General features: G+C 36.0%; 1 protein-coding gene across 1 annotated transcript in view; it reads left to right on the top strand.

Moving 5' to 3' along the window:
• Positions 1 to 15809, top strand: part of HACD1 (3-hydroxyacyl-CoA dehydratase 1) — a 53925-nt gene extending 38116 nt beyond the window's left edge. Inside the window, exon 7 of the mRNA XM_074192939.1 lies at positions 15242 to 15809. Within this exon, the coding sequence (XP_074049040.1) occupies positions 15242 to 15327 (86 nt within the window). The 3' untranslated portion in view covers positions 15328 to 15809. The remainder of the gene's footprint in view (positions 1 to 15241) is intronic.
• Positions 15810 to 17926: the final 2117 nt, after the last annotated feature.

The raw sequence follows: 17926 nt of genomic DNA, 5'->3' as shown, positions 1-17926 counted from the left end.
TGCCATTTCATTCCAATGACTTTGATTCTTTCCAAAATTATCAGAGACTTCTTGCATCCATTCTAATTCCTTTGATTGATTGATTAAATCATTGGGAATGGTCTTATAGATAAAAGACATGGGGTGATCAGGAAGGATGAGCAATTCTGGTATGAGACATTTTTCAGGACTGTTCATTCACTTTTGGTGTCTACTTGGTTCTCAATTTTCCCCTGTGGCTCCAAGAAGTGGTAGTACGTGCAGTGGCATGGTAAACTGCCTTGGTAGACAGGCTAATCCAGGTTGAGAGTAACCAACAGGCTTTAAATCCTTCAGTGAATTAAGCAGGTGTCTACCCCAAACATGTTAAGACATCTCTGGGCAGAACGGGCAGATGTGAGCAATTTGTTTCATTAGCCATGAAAAGAGCAGAAGCAGGTGCTTTGGAACACTTAGATTTTGGTCAGTCAACAGAGATGCCAGAGTGATTGACAGTCATCTTGACTTTTGTCTTGTCACTTGACTGATGACTCTGGAGGAGAGAGAGGTTGATGACTTTTGTATAATTCCGCTTCATTTAAATGCAATTCCTACATGAGCCAAGACATCATCCTGTGGTGTCATTGGTCCTCTTCAAATACGAAGGACAAACAACACCAATAATCAGATCATAGCATCTTGTTAGTTCTGCGTGGATTCATTTATTGATCCATTGACCTACTGAGACCTCTATGGAAGAGAATCTAGAGCAATTTAATTTTTAAGGCAGAGAAAAAAGGCAACTTGGTAATCTATTTCTTTGTCCCTCCTCTTTTGGTTTTATCTCTAAACATCATGAAGCATTTCTTTCAATAGGCACTTCAGAAGTTTAATATAATGCCCTCAAAGGGAACTTGAACTCAATTCCAAAAAGTCTTGTATGCAAAAAGCCTTGGAAGCCTGGATACTTAGCTGCTGAACTACTTTAAACTGCATTTGATTGCATCCTAATGATACATTCATATATATTTATATATGTATTATGTGTAGTTTTCTTACTTCGTTCATGCTTCATAGGTTTTTTAGGAAACTAATGCTTTGGAAATCCTAAAGAGCCAGACAAATGTAAGCTATTATATAAATTGCCTGATGTTATTGTCTCAAATGACATGCAGAAAAATCCTTTTCTTTATTTCACGTGGCCCAAGTTGATATTCTTATAGTGAGAAACCCAACTGTGGGATTTAAAAAAAAGACATATAAAAGTAAACATAAAAAAGATTTTGATCAGCATTCCACACATATGTTTTCCATATTTGATATCTATCCTTGTCCATTACAACAACTTTGAGATTTAAAGAACTATATAATACGTAATGCAACAAACCTTTATGATGGCATTTTTTAAAATTAAAATTTATTTATTTATTATTCCAACTACATGCAAAGATAATCAATTTGGGTAAGATTTTGAGGGAAAAGTGTTTCAAAAAAGGCAAAAAGAAAAAACTCAGAAGATTGTTAGGTATCATACCTCACTCCTTGAGAGGCTGACTGTGGCTCAAGTTTGCTAAAACACAATTGGATTAATGCCTCCTTCCCCATGGCAACAGTACAGAGCTCAATTTTAATTGTGCAGACAAATACACAATCAGGATGACTCCTACCACACAAATGTTAGGTTTGGGGGGGTAATAGGTTTAAAGACTATGGTTGAAATAGACCAAGTCAGCATAGAGGGGGGAAATATCTTTAGAGGAAAATGATTTTTGGTACTCTCATTCATCTTTCCATTCCTCTGTAATTAATCCATATTCAGTGGGAGGGATTCTTATAGTCACTGGCATAATTAAGATTTATTCAGATTTACCTAAGTGGGAATGGTCTAGTTTCCCAAAATCTTGTGTTGAACTTGGGTCAAATTTGAGAATGATCAATCCACAAAATAAGTCTCTGCACTATCTAAATGTTACAACAGATCAATATGATCAAACGAGTAGGAGCTGCCTCTTCTAAGGAAGGAGAATATGGAGAAATCAGAAAAGTCTAGCCATCAACTCTAGGAGCTTATGGCTCTGATGAAGCAAGTGGGACTGGCTCCTTGGATCAATATTAGCAAGTATGCCAGTATATGACAGCAGTAGACAAGTAAGAGAGGACTTTGATTCAAGTGATTCAAGACTGAAAACACATTTGGGGGGATTATTTGTGGGTCAATGGGATTAAGTGACTTGCCCAAGGTGACACAGTTTAGTACGTATTAAGTGTCTGAGATCATATTTGACCTCAGGTCCTCCTGACTCTAGTGCTCTATCCACTGAACTACCTAACTGCCCCACCTACAACACACTTCCTTTTTTTTGTGGGGGGGGGTTGCAAGGTAATGGGGTTAAGTGATTTGCCCAAGATCACACAACTAGGTAATTATTAAGTGTCTGAGACTACATTTGAACTCAGGTCCTCCTGACTCCAGGACCAGTGCTCTGTCTATTCCACCACCTAGCGGCACTTTCAATACTCTTCCCAGACAGCTATTGGACTCTCAAATATGAAATATAATGATGATGTTTATCCTTCATTCTCAAAGAAGACCATAATATCAGGAAGGTGATGCCATGACAAGCACATGAATTGGATTTGAGGGGGGCGGTTGTGCTAAATCACCAGTCCCACTTTCTCCACCAGAGCCATCTGGGTCCAGTGGCCAGATATGAATCAGGATGACTGGAGATGGGGTCCTGGTGCAAGGCAATCAGGGTTAAGTGACTTGCCCAAGATCACACAGCTAATAAGTGGCATGTATCAGAGGCTGGATTCAAACTTTCATCCTCCAGATTCCAAGACCAGTGCTCTATCCATTGTCCCACCTAGCTGCCCAATCTGAAATAGCCAGATTATCAAATGTGCGTATTGGTCCAATTTTCCCAACTCTCTTTTCTAAAGTGAGTAGACATTCTCCTGCTTCAGTTAGTCTCTCATCTTCTCAAAACACTGAAAAGAAAAGATTATGAGATTATGGATTTATATAAGGGAGCTTGGAATTTATCAATACAGTTTATTCATTTTATAGATGAAGAAACTAAGATACGAGAATAAGTCATTTGCTCACGGTCACCTTTTGTGTGTTTGTCCTTTTGTGACTACTTTTAAATTCTCCTTTCCTTTTCAGTTTTATTTTTTTCTGGTCAACCACTTTTGCTGACCAAATCTTACCTACAAAATTCTAGCAGCCCACCAAGAACTATTCTAAACTCTAGCATTCATAGTTCTTTCCCCCATTTAAACACATAAATATCAGCAGATCTTGGTATCTTTTTGAAAACAGAATAGGTTTCCAGGTCTTCCGAAACTCTCACGAATCTGATTTCAATTAAGACTACATCAAACTTACCTTAAAAGACTCTATGCTCTAAAAGTCACAGGCTTTTCAAATGCCAATTTTGATCCCCCTCTTTATTCCCATCGTATATACCCTCCTCATTCTCTCCCCCATTGCATCCATTCTTAGGATTGATAATTGAATCACTATGATTACTCTTGATTCTGTGACTCTGGTTAGGCTGAGGATCATTTCCCTAGACATCTGACCCTTGCTTCCTTTATATGCATGTTCCACTTCCTTTCAAACTCTGTTCCACTATGTTTCTGGAACTCCATTCTACTGTGGAAAATTTGCCTTTCATGCTGGATCTCCTCTCTTTGTTTTTTAAATAGCTTTCTAACCTGGCCCCAACCTATCTTTCTAACCTGATTTGTGCATTACTCTCCCCTGAACTTGATGGTCCAACCAAACCGACATTCTTGCTATTCCTCATACATGATTCTGCACCCTCCAACTCCATGACATTGCATCAACCATCTTCTCTATATGAAATGCACTTTCTCCTCAATCTCTTAGCTTTTGGATTCTTTCTTGCTTCTGAACTTAGATTAAATGGCATCTCCTTCAATTCAGAAGGTGTTCATCTTGTCTCTCTCTCTCTCTCTCTCTCTCTCTCTCTCTCTCTCTCTCTCTCTCTCTCTCTCTCTCTCTCTCTCTCTCTCTCTCTCTCTCTCTCTCTCTCTCTCTCTCTGTGTGTGTGTGTGTCTGTGTGTGTGTGTGTGTGTGTGTGTGTGTGTGTATGTGTGATATACCTCTTTGGCAATGTGATAAAACCTAAAAGAGACTCCTCAGAATACTACCTTGAAGTATTTAAAATAAATCAAACCAAGTATTTAAAATAAATAGGATTATGAAAGAAACCAGATATGTTGAAAAGGAGTTATCAAAAAATTAGGAAAAAAAATAAAAACAACTTTACAGACTGCAGGTTCATGGGCCCTAAATCTACTGAAGTCTTCCCTGATCTGCCACTCCACCCCCACAATGGTTTCAATAAGATAATAACTAATCTGACTCAGAATGGATGTTAAGTTATTTGGATATATTGTGTTAGTATTGAATATTCATCCAAATCCTCAATAAAGGAATTTTAAAAATTTATTTTTTCAAATTCCATGTAAAGATATTTTTAACTTTTTGGTAAGATTTTGAGTATAACTGGAATTTAAAATCATTTCTAAACTATAAAATATCTGCCAGTGTCCAATCCCTCTCCTGAGCTCTATGATCACATCATGAGCTACCCACAAGAGGGAGCAGCGCCATTGGAATTAGAACAGGTGGACTGAAATCCTATTGCTGCTTACTCCTAAATGAGGTGGGCATGTTAATAAAATTCTCTAAGAGTCTCTGAACCTCGATTTCTTCGCCTTTAAAAAGAGGGGACTAGATCTGCCAGAACCCGAAGAGAATGGGATTGAGAAATATTAAACAAAATAAATAAATACAAATAAAACAGAGTCAACATTACATTTGAAAATGAAGTCAATATACTGCCAACAGGAATCCTGATGTAGAGAATGATGGCCCTTGTTTCTAATGGACTTTGACCCCACTGGCTAATCATTGAAGGTCCTTTTCTAGCTCTAAATCTTTGATTTGCTAGCCACCAATTGGATCATTCAGTGCAACATGTCAAAACATCCCTCCTAAAATAACCCTTCCTCTAAACTACCCTATTTCTTTTGAGGATTTCACCATCTTTCCAGTCATCTAAATTCACGACCACATTTTCATACATGATTCTTGCTTCTCCCTCATCTTCCTCTGTCATATTGAATCAGTTGCCAACTCTTATAAATTCTACTCACAGCCCTTCTTCCACCCCTCCCTTCTTTCTACTCACATGGGCAGCACCCTAATTCAGACCTTCATCAGTTTTTACTTGAACTATTACTATAGTCTCCTTCTTACCACCTCCTTCCTACCTCTCTCTCTCTCTCTCTCTGAAGCATTTATATAAATGTAAAAATCTTATAGAGGATATATATATATATATATATATATATATATATAGAGAGAGAGAGAGAGAGAGAGAGAGAGAGAGAGAAGATATAATTTTAAGATTTGCAAATAGGTGCTATTGTTATCAGCATTTTACAGATGAAGAAAGTAAGACAAATAAAGGTTATGTGATTTGCCCAGAGTCACACACACAGTTAATAAGTATCTAAGGCTGGATTTGAACTAAAGTCTTTCTGTTTCCAGGTCCTGCATTCCATACAGTGACCAAAATCATCTTAAACACAAGCTATGTCTCTCTTCCTCAAGAATCTTCCTTGACTCTCAATTACTTCTATGATACTTAGGCAATTAAAGACCCACACCCTCTGATTCTAACCCAGAGGTTCTTAATCTGCAGTCCTATATTTGTTATGATAGATGGCAGATGATAGATAATTAGATAGATAGATGATAGCTAAACAAAGATGGCTAGATAGATAAATGGATAGACAGATAGACAGATGATAGATGGATATATGTATGTATGAAAAATAAGATATAACTATATTTCAGTATTAATTTTTCCTCTATATCCAATGTGTTCTGTGAATTTAAAAACATTATTTTGAGAGGAAGCCCACAAGTTTCACTCAACTGCTAAAGGGGTCCAGAACCCCAGTCCAGTCTTACTTTCCAGTCTTGTTTTCTACAATGTGTTCCAGATAATCAAGTCTGCTGTTCCCTAAAGCCCTTACCACTCCAATGCCTTTGACTGGTTTCTGCCATTCCTGAAATCCTTTCCTTTTTATCTTTACCTTTTTGAATCCTCAGCTTCCTTAAGTGCTATGGAAAGCCTTTCCAGCTCTATCTACTAGTGTTCATCCCCTCTTCTAATAACCATGAATATGTTTACCTGTTTAAATATGGTATTGCTGAAGTAGAATAAAAGCTCCTGAAGGATAGAAAATCCATAAGAACTGTCAAGATCACCAAAAGAAGAGAGGGTCCAGGACAGAGCTCCTGTATAGTGGTCATATCACAGAAGCTTCTCCTGCAAAGAAGACTAAATAGGATTAGTCCGATTCCGATTGAAAGAGCCATAATGAAGTGTGTCATAGAAACATAGGGAGGAGAAAGTAACTTTCTGAAGGAGGAATGGATCAAAAGCACTAATGTAGAGAAGTTTAGAAGGGAATAACAGTGAGAGAGGTATTGGATTAAGCAAGGAAGAAATCATTGGTAGCCTTGGAGAAAGCAGCTTCCATAGGTAATAGAGACCAAAGCCAAAAGGTTGAGGAATGAGATGGAAGTGAGGAGTGAGAAGAAATGTTAAACAGGATTTATTAAGGTTTCTGGTGTTATGAGAGAAGAAGAATATGGGAGATATGAGAATGGTAGAGTTAATAACCTGAAATTGGTTGGTTTTTTTTGGGGGGGGGAGTTGAATAAATCAGGATGCTAGTAAGCATTGTGAAGGAGCCAGTGGACTTGGAGAGACTGAATATGAGAAAATCTGGGGTGGGAAGAACAAGATTGAAGAGGCAAACCCTGAAGGGATGAAATCAAGGGCTCAAGTAGAGGAAGTTTCCTTCATAGGATAAGGGACACTCTTATTTATGGACTGGAACAAAGCAGAAGAGAATGAGAGATAATGCTAAAGGGATCTGAGGAACAGAATAGAGGGCTAGATGGAATTTAGGATAGATTGCCTCTATTTTCTCAGCAATATACATGGCAAAATTCTCTAATAAAAGGGAATATGAAGGTGATGTTATAAAACAGTGGTGTTAAATTCAAACAGAAATGGATAGGGTGACTTACTGACTTAGAAACCTACACATTGACATTATATATATTGTACTGCCTTTTGATTTAATTCATTAAACATTCTTTCTAATTAAATTTTGATCTGAGAAGGTTGTAGGTGGGTTTGTCATCTCTCTGTTGATGGTCTGAGAAAAATAGAATAAATTAGAATGATGTTTGTCTTTCATTCTCAAAGAAGACTACATCAGGGAGGTGATGCCATGACAAACAAGTGAATTGAATTTGAGTGGTTGAGTGGGGGTGGGGGGAGGCAGGCTGTGCTAAGTCGCCAGTCTCAGTTTCTCATCTGGAGCTATCTAGGTCCAGAGACCAGCTATTTATCAGGATGATTAGAGATGATGGGCCTGGATGCAAGGCTCAGGGTTAAGTGACTTACTCAAGGTCACACAACTAGTAAGTATCTAGTGTCTAAGGATGCATTTGAACTCAGGTGCTCCTGAATTCAGGATCGGTGTTCTACCCATTGTGCCTTCTAGCTGCCCTCTATAGAATAACGTTTTTGTTCTTCATTTTTGAAGAAGACCCCGACATCAGAGAGGTGATGCCACGACAAGCACATAAATTGGATTGAGTGAGGAGGGCTGTGCTAAGGCACCAGACTCACCTTCTCCTCCAGAATCATCTGGGTCCAGTGGCCAGATATGAATCAGGATAACTGGAGATGGCCCTAGATGTGGGACAGTCAGGGTTAAGTGACTTGCCCAAGGTCACACAGCTAGTAAGTGGCAAGTGTCTAAGGCTAGATTTAAATTCCTGTCCTCCTGACTCCAAGGTCACTGCTTTATCTACTAGGCCACCTAGCTGCCCCCTCTATAGAACAGAATAGAAAAGAAGTATAACTTCTTTCCAGAATGCAGCTGTCAATTTTGGATCAGTAAAAAGATTTTCTTATGATAGGGAAGGCAGAGTTCAGATTAAATGATTGTCTTAACAATTCTTGTTCTAACCATGTTTGTTATAATAATGATTTTTTAAAATATTGAAGTGACCTTCACTTTGTAATTCAGGGATTTTATTGTAAGTAATTAAGCTACAATCCCATTTATCAAAATGAAGATGGTCAGAATTGTGGGCAAGCTGTGTCCATTCCTGTCACAGGGATGCACATAATAGAAAGTAGGTGTAATTTAAACTGAATGACTTTTAATTTCACCATAAATTTGTGAAAATAGGGTTATAGATAAAGTAGTGTGTACAAAACCTTGTCTTCTTGTATAAACCTAACTGAACTTACATTAAAATATGAATTAATCTTAAGCTTTGAAGAAATGGAGCAATTAACCAAGAACACCTACATTAAGTGTACTGGACTGGAAAAGATTACTTTTTCAAAGGATTTCTACTGGGGAATGTAATAATTATAGAACTCTATTGAATATTAATTGAGTGGCAAATAGAACTTTTTCTGAACTTAAAATTTATTTTTAACTTATTTATATATGTGATCTAGTTAATCATCAATTTATAATTCATTTCTAAGTAAATTCATAGGAGATCTTGGGAATGGAAATTGAAACTGTAACATCCATAACAAATAGGAGATATGGGATTATTTTCGGAAACTAAAAGTGAAATTTAAAAAGTTAATAGAAGTGTGGATGAAAAAGTTGGCAATCATTTTCATTACATACATTTTGATGATAATTATGAGAGAGATTGACACACTAGATAGAACAGCTCTCCAGAAGCAAAGTCAAGATGTTGAGAGGCCTTCAAAACATGTCATATGAACTGATTCAAGAAATTGAGAATTTTGTCTTCCAGTGTTTAAAGGGTGGCTTTAGACAATAGCTTTAAGATGAATAAGTGGAATTATAGGAAGATAAATTCTTGACTTAATATAAGGAAGAATATTATGACAATAAGAGCTGTCAGAAAATAGGTTGGGTTGATTGTTTGTGTGGTGAATTTCTAGTCACTGGAAAGGTACCAGTAAAGGTTAAATGAATATTTGGGGGAATATCACAAAAGATAGAATTGGATAGGGATTTCAATTATAATAGTTTAAGGTCATTAGTTATCTACTGTCAGTTCTCAGATTTTTTACATAAACCATAACCTTTTCTTGATAACTCCATCTCATTCTAAACACCTTTGGACAAGAATGATAATTTCATTGGGCAACTAAGTGGTGCAATGGTTAGAATACAAGATTTGGAGTCAGAAAGTCTCATGTTCCCAAATTCAAATCTGGACTCAGATACTAATTCTGTGACCCTGAGCAAGTCACTTAACCTCAGTATCCTCATCTGTAAAATGATTTGGAGAAAGAAATGACAAACCCTTTCAGTATCACTGCCAAGATAACCCCAAATGGATTTATAAAATGTCAGACATGACTGAAAAATTACTGAACAATAGCATAATTTCATCGGTTTAAGGAATTAAGGGACCAAGATCAGCACTTTCTCGAAGGTTTTTGTCTTAGAAAGTTGCCTGGCACATTAAGAGAGTAAGGGACCTGCTCAGGGCTGATCATAATTCAGAGGAGAGACTACAGACTAGTCTTCTTAACTCTGAAGTTAGATCTTGATCCACTATAATTTTTTTTCCTCTCCATCACTTCATATTCTATGCCATTTTAAACTTTGCCTCTAAAAATCTGACCCCAAACTGCTGTGAATTTTGTGTCCTGGTGTTTATTTTTTATATTTTTCTGTTGAACTCATCATCTTATTCTTTTTTTTAATGTTTTTTATAAAGGTTTTATTTATTTCGAGTTTTACAATTTTTTCCCCATTCTTGCTCCCTCCCACCCCCACAGAAGGCATTCTTTTAGTCTTTACATTGTTTCCATGGTATATATTGATCTCAGTTGAATGTGATGAGAGAGAAATCATATCCTTAAGGAAGAAAAAAAAAAGTATGAGATAGCAAAATTACATAAGATAATTTTTTTTTCTAATTTTAAGGTAATAGTCTTTCTTTCTATGGATACACATGGTATTTTCCATTGCAGAAAGCCTAAAATTGTCCTTGGTTGTTGCACTGATGGAATGAGCAAGTCCATCAAGGTTGATCATCACCCCCACGTTGCTGTTAGGTTGTACAGTGTTTTGCTGGTTCTGCTCATCTCACTCAGCATTAGTTCATGCAAATCCTTCCAAGGCTTCCTGAATCCCCATCCCTCCTGGTTCCTAATAGAACAATAGTGTTCCATGACATACATATACCAGTTTGTTAAGTCATTCCCCAATTGAAGGACATTCACTTAATTTCCAATTCTTTGCCACTACAAACAGGGCTACTAGTAATATCTTTGTACAAGTGATGTTTTTACTCTTTTTTCATCATCTCTTCAGAGTATAGACCAAGTAGTGGTATTGCTGGATCAAAGGGTATGCACATTTTTTTGTTGCCCTTTGGGCATAATTTCAAATTGCTCCCCAGAAAGGTTGTCATCATCTTATTCTTAACTGTCATTTCTTTCTGATATCAAGGGAACTGCAGGTTTATTGTTTCTTTTTGTTCTTTTTTTAAAAAAATTAATTTATTTTATTCTACAATTAAATAAAGCAATCATTTCCATAACATAGTAAAATAGAAAAAAGATGATAGTACATGAAACTGAAATTCTATTAAGTATAACTTGCTTGTCTTTTAAATATATAAAATAAAGTTATTATGCATTTTTTTTCTTTTTTTATTCCCTTCTCCACAACCTAGAGACAGCTACCATTAGTCAATTTCAATACAAGGGGTTTCTTTTATAAGCCTATACATTTTATTTTGATAAAATTTTAAATGTTGTCCTAAAAAAGAGTTGGAAGACCCCATAACACACTGCCCACACACACACACACACACACACACACACACACACACACACACACACACAAACAGACATCCCTGCGAAGTTCCGATCTCCTCTAGAAGCTCCTCTTCCCCATCATATACATTCTTTTATAATTTACTATTGGGAGCTGGGAAATGAATAATCACATTTGTTAAGAATGAAGCCTAAAATGAAATTAAATAATAATAAGTGATATTGATATAGAAATTTAAGCTTTTAAAGCATTTTGTGTGTATTATCTAAACAGTTGTTTCCAACAATCATGTGAGAGAGATTTGAAGTTTTCTTATCCCCATTTTATATACAAGGAAACATGCTTTTAAAATGGTGATTTGTCTATGGCCACGTAGCTAGTGTCAAAAGAACTATTTGAACTTGTCTCGTTTGATTCCAAGTTAAGATGAATAAATTTCTTTTAGGGGAATAGAATGTATTTGGTAATATTTTCCTTATCAGAGGCAATGCATTTATGAGAATGAACTTGATTTCTCTTTTGGAACTGGACTTTTTTTCTGAGAAAGCAAAATTTTTTTCTCAGAAGGCAAGAGGGAACCAGGGACATTTTCCTGCAGAATCTGAATAGAGACTGGAACACTGGTACAATTCTGAGTTCCATAAGTGTTGATGGTCCTTATGACAATGAGGATGGTGAACCTGACATGTTGGAGGGTCCTCAGTACTGGCCAGAATATTTTTCCTTTGAAGGGGCAACACGGCTCCTTGAACTTCATATTTTCTTGGCTTTTTGTGTTTCTTGCTCCACAAGGGCAGGATCAGCTTGGTTGGTGTCACTTCAGACCGAGGAAAAATGTGAGATGAGTTCTTTCTATTAAGTTTTTTTCCTGGAGGTTGAGTCAGTGAAGGAAGTGTTTTATCTTTTCCCTAAAGCTGTTTTCTGAAGGGGGTTTACTCTGGGAAGAAAAAAAAAATTACTCTGTCTGAGACCTGCACAATTGTTGCTCTTTGGGTCACTGTGATGGGATTTTTAGGGTCCCTGGATTGTAGATGAATAAATTTAGGAAGCAAAGAGTGAACCAAGCATTAAGGAGTAGAAAAGTCCCAGATCTCTAGAAAGTCACTCCAGAACTAATTCCTCTACAATCTCACTAACCACTTTGCCCAATCTAGAATCAACAAACCATGATGGAATCATTTTTTTTCATTGTTCCTGAATAGGATGTATCACTCTATACCCCCAAATGCCCCACCAGCTCACTATCCCCATAACTTTCTGTCAAAAAAGGAATACACTGCTTGGCCACCACTCCCTAATTATTTCTCCCAACTAAAAACTCAAGCTTCTTAAGATCAAGGACTATCTTTGATTTGTGTGTTTGTGGTTCACACAATGCTCAGCACATAGTAAACTTTTTTTAGGTGTTTTTTTTTGCAAGGCAAATGGGGTTAAGTGGCTTGCCCAAGGCCACACAGCTAGGTAATTATTAAGTGTCTGAAACCGGATTTGAACCCAGGTACTCCTGACTCCAGGGCCAGTGCTTTATCCACTGCGCCACCTAGCCACCCCCATAGTAAACTTTTAATATTTGCTTTTTCATTCATTTATGCAAGATGGAGGTGGTTCAGGGATTTTTAAATGGTAAGCTGTTTTTTTTTTTTAAGGAAGAAATAGAAGAGGAGATCAAGGGCACAAAATTGCTTTGGAAAAATAAAGGACCAGATTCATTCACCATGAAATTGTAAAATTTTAGTGGATTAGCTTTGGTAGATAGACTTTGTTACTTATACTATGGTCATATCCTATATTGCCATTTCAGATTCTCAGCTATCTTCAAAAGAACTGATTGTTAAATAAGTGAGTTCTCCATGAATGAGGTATTATTGCACAAATGAAAAATCCCTATCATTTATATTCAAGTATAATTATAGTTATTTGAATTATGAATATATCTCTACAGTCTGTGAATGTATAGAACCATATGCACATATGAATGAATGATTGAAATAGAGTCTAGATGTAAGAGAAGGAAATTTGTTAATTAGCATTTTGGGGAAAGCACATATATGTGTGTGCATTTATACACACACACATATTTATACACTTACATACTTGGGGATGACTCATGGAGTGGAGTTGTAGAGTTGAAGGGTTATGATCAGAGAAGATGGAGCTGTCATAGCTTTGAGGGTCAGTCCAGGACTGATTCAGACCAAGTCCAAGGTTTGGATTTGGAATTAGAATGAAATGAGCTACTCATATACCACATAATCTTAAGCAAAGGTAGTGTTGGTTTACTTGGATATAATTCTTCATGAGTCTTTGTTTGTCCTGATAGCATGCCCAATTAGAAGGCTATGTTGACTCACATGGCAGTGAGACATTCATGAACCTGATGGGATTTTAATGTGTTAGGGAGCAAAGAAGCCTCATGAGCTGAATTGATTAAGTTTTTTTGGTGGTGGGGCAATGAGGTTAAGTGACTTGCCCAAGATCACACAACTAATAAGTATCAAGTGACTGAGGTCAAATTTGAACTCAGGTCTTCCTGACTCCAGGACTGGTGCTCTCTCCCCTGCACTGCTTAGCTTCCCCCTGATGAAGTTTTAAGCATGATTTCATTACATTTTAAGGGAATACTAGCCTATGTGTCAGGGAACTTCTAGGTTTTTTTCCCCCCATAAGTCTCAACCTACGTAATAGGACATTATTGCTCTTACCAAGACTGTTGTTCATTTTCCTTTCTTAAAGCAGTTTTTTACCCCACAGCTAGGGACAAGCAGATTCAGATCAAAGATCTTCTTTCCCAAAATGCACATAAGACACACTGGACCCTAAATAGAACAAGACAAACATATTCTCACATGAGAATTTTAAAGGTCTTTTCACTAGATAGGAATGGATGATGAAAAGAGAACTGACCTTTTGAAAAATCTCTCATTGTAAATAGGGAGAGTGGCTAGTCCAAGTAGTCAGGTAGGCTTGCACTCTGCAGGGCCTTCACAGATGGCAATGCTTAGCTTTCTATAGCTTTGAAAGCACAGCCCTTCCCTCAGCATAGTGCTAAGACTAATTATTCACAGCTTCCTGAAAAGGGAATGAGGCTATTGCAAGCATGAATAGATTTCAGGACCTGAACAGTCATTCACTTTGCTTTAATGAGTCTGGACCTTGGACAGCAGCTAGCTGTCAGCATATATATTCATAAATCTATTTTGCTACTTGTAAACATTAGAAAATTGTGTTTGGCAGGTGGAGGAAACTGATACTATTCGTGAAATAGGTTTTAGGGATTATCTATGGGATTGAGGTTATTATTGTCTTCTTTTCAAGGACTAGCCTCACTTGTAGGCAGAGTAACTTTGGAAAGCAGTATGATGCAGCGAAAAGGATCCTGGATGTAGGAAAGTATTTAGAAGTAGAAGTGATGGTTGAATTTTATTCCCTCAGTTTGCTGATAAGGAGACTGAGGGCCAGAGAAGTCATGCCACTTGCCTAAAGTTATTCAGTAATTAAGTGAAGATTTGAATCTGAGTTCTCTCATTGCAGAGTCAATGTTCTTTCATTCTACTACACTGGGCTTCACATTCCTTGTGAGGCAGTTGGGTGGCACAGTAGATAGAGTACTGAACTGGAAACTTAGCTGTGTGATACTGAGCAATTCACTTCTGGAGGCCTCAGTTTCCTTATTTGAAAAGTAGGGTTAATGAATAGCACTAGGATTTAATGGAATGATATTTTTAAAGTGCTTTGCAAACTACAAAAATATATTTTTTTAGATTTTTGCAAGGCAATGAGGTTAAGTGGTTTGCCCAAGGCCACATAGCTAGGCAATTATTAAGTGTCTGAGGTCGGATTTGAACTCAAGTCCTCCTGACTCCAGGACCAGTGCTCTATCCACTGCGCCACCTAGCCACTCCCTACAAAAATATTATTGTCAAAATTTTCAAAATATGGAAGGAGTTAGAAGTCACTTTTAGCCCTAAATCTCTCGTTTTATTATTTTAATTGCCCTAGAACTCACAGAACCCAAGATTAATTCCACCTCAGACATTTATTACCTGTAAATGGATAGTCAAGTCATTTAATCATGGTTTCTTTATTTATAAAATGATGAAATGAGACTCTATAACATCTAAAGTACCTTCTAATTCTAGTCTGAAGATGCTGGTGGTGATGGTTGTGATAGGGATGCTGATGATGTGATATCAGGGCTGTCAGAAGGACTTCCCATTCCTAAAATACATTGTTCACTCTTCTTCAATTCCCTGAAATACTTTTAACTGTGGACAAAACTTTTTATTATAGAATAAAAAGGATGGCTTGAAATTCCTAAGAAAAGTAACACTAATTGAAATTATTGTACTGCTTCAAATAGGTCCTTTCCTAAATGTTCTGGCCGCTATTGTTGTTTTAAAGAAAGACTGGGAAACAGTAGGAACACTGAGTTCTCAAAGTGGATAAAGCTGGCTCAAAGATGGAAGTACAAAAGGAGAGAGACAACAGTGGCTGGGAGCACCAAAGTTACTTGCCAACTTTGTCTGTGCTTTCTGTGATACATAAAGGAAATAAAAATGTATTTGAAGTGTTCATCTTATAAACTTTGCCCAATTTATAAGGATTTTTTAAAAATTAAAAATGTAAAAGAAATAAATTTGGATCTGGATCTCTTATACAATACATTTTAAAGTTCTTTTTTTGTGATTCCTACAGTTTAAACTTATCTTCTCTTTATATTCTTGAAATTAGCTAATTTCCCTAAATTATGGATAATGATTCAAATTTTTTTACTTCAATTCCATTAGAGACTTAGACAATTGTTGTATTTGATAGGTGAACAATTGATCTATTGTGATAGTTTGTTTTAATATTTCATCCCATTTTTCCTTTGCATGTACAAGAGAGAAAAATATCTGACCTCAAAGAAATAAAACATCCAATTTATTCTACAGTGAATCTTCATTTTCTTTATCAAGATTCTTTTATTATGAATGTTATTGTAATGTTCTGCTGAGTGTATCAGATATTTTAATGGTTTATAAATATATATATATATATATATATATTAAGCCATGTGGGGTTTTTTGAGAATTTATTTATCCTACTCTTAAGGATATGATTCATATTTGTAAGTGAGGGGCCAAAAATTCTTCTAATTTTGCTTCAATGCTGAGAATTTATTATTGCAACAGTTATAGGTTCCTTTTTCTACTGCCATCCATTCGTCTTATCCATTATTAAGTAATTATCAGACCCGCTCAATTTAGAAAGGTATAATTTATTGTGAAGCAGTTTGGTCACCAAAAATTAGCCTTAGAATGAATAGGAGTTTAATAATCTGATGGGACCCCAAAGTTCCATTAAAAGAATTCAGTCAGTAGAAAAGAAATTAAAGAAACCATCAATAAACTCCCTAAAAAATTTTTCAGGGTCAGATGGAGTCACAAATGAATTCTACTAAACGTTTAAGAAAAAAATTAGTTCCAATTCTATATTAATTATTTTTTAAGGTTTTTTTTTTTTAGGTTTTTGCAAGGCAATGGGGTTAAGTGGCTTGCCCAAAGCTACAGAGTTAGGCAATTATTAAGTGTCTGAGACTGGATTTGAACCCAGGTACTCCTGACTCCAGGGCCGGTGCTTTATCCCCTGCGCCACCTAGCTGCCCCTATATTAACTATTTTTAAAAATAAGAGGAGTTTTGCCATATTCCTTTATGTTTCCAATATGGTGCTGATCCTTAAACCAAAAAAAGCCAAAACAGAAAATTATAGACCAATCACCCTATTGAATATTGATGCAAAACAATTAAATAAAATTTTAGCAAAGAGATTCCCAGAATAATACACCACAACCAGATAAGTTTTATTCTAGGTATGCAAGGATAGTTTAATATTAGGGAAATAATCAACATAATTGACCATATCAATAGCAAAATCAACAGAAATCACATAATATTTCAATATATGCTGAAAAAGCCTTTGACAAAATACAGCACCCATTCCTGTTAAAACACTAGAGAGGGGGCGGCTAGGTAGCGGCTAGGTAGCGGCTAGGTGGCGTAGTGGATAAAGCACCGTCCCTGGAGTCAGGAGTATCTGGGTTCAAATCCTGACTCAGACACTTAATGATTACCTAGCTGTGTGGCCTTGGGCAAGGTTTGCCTTGCAAAAACCTAAAAAAACAAAAGAACAAAAAAACACAAAACACTAGAGAGCATAGAAGTAAATGGAGTTTTCCTTAAAATGCTAAGCAGTATCTATCTAAAAACCATCAGCAAGCATTATATGTAATGGGGATAAACTAGGAGCATTTCCAGTAAGATCAGGCATGAAACAAGGATGCCCATTATCATTAATATTGTATTATATATAATATTATATTACATGTCATATTATATTAGATATCAATATCATATTGTATTAATGAGACAATATCATATTGTATTAGAAGTGTTAACTTTTTAGCAATAAGAGAAGAAAAAGAAAATGAAGGAATTAGAATAAGTGATGAGAAACAAAACTTACACTTTTTGGAGATGATAAGATGGTATACTTAGAGAACCCTGGAAAATCAACTAAAAAACTACTTGAAACAATTAATAACTTTAACAGAATAGCAGGATATAAAATAAACCCACATAAATCATTAGCATTCATATATATATATATATATATATATAATGTATATGTATACGTGTATGTATATACCCAATAAATTCCAAAGCAAGAGATAAAAAGAGAAATTCCACTTAAAAGAGCCTGTAGACAACATAAAATACTGGAAATCTGCCTCCCAAGATAAACGCAGAACCTGTTTGAACATAATTACAAAATACTTTTTTACACAAATTCAGATCTAAACAATTAGAAAATGTCAATTGCTCATGGTTAGGCTGATCTAATATAATAAAAAAGACAATTCTACTCAATTTAAATTACTTATTCAGTGTCATACTAATCAAACTACCAAAAATTATTTTAAAGAGATAGAAAAAATAGTAACAAAATTCATCAAGAATAACAAGGGAATTAATAAGAAAAATGTAAAGGAAGATAACCTAACT

This window comes from Macrotis lagotis, chromosome 7 (assembly GCF_037893015.1).
Source record: "Macrotis lagotis isolate mMagLag1 chromosome 7, bilby.v1.9.chrom.fasta, whole genome shotgun sequence".
Taxonomy (NCBI): Eukaryota; Metazoa; Chordata; class Mammalia; order Peramelemorphia; family Peramelidae; genus Macrotis; species Macrotis lagotis.
Note: the sequence above shows the minus strand (reverse complement) of the source record. Positions and strands in the feature narration are given on the sequence as shown.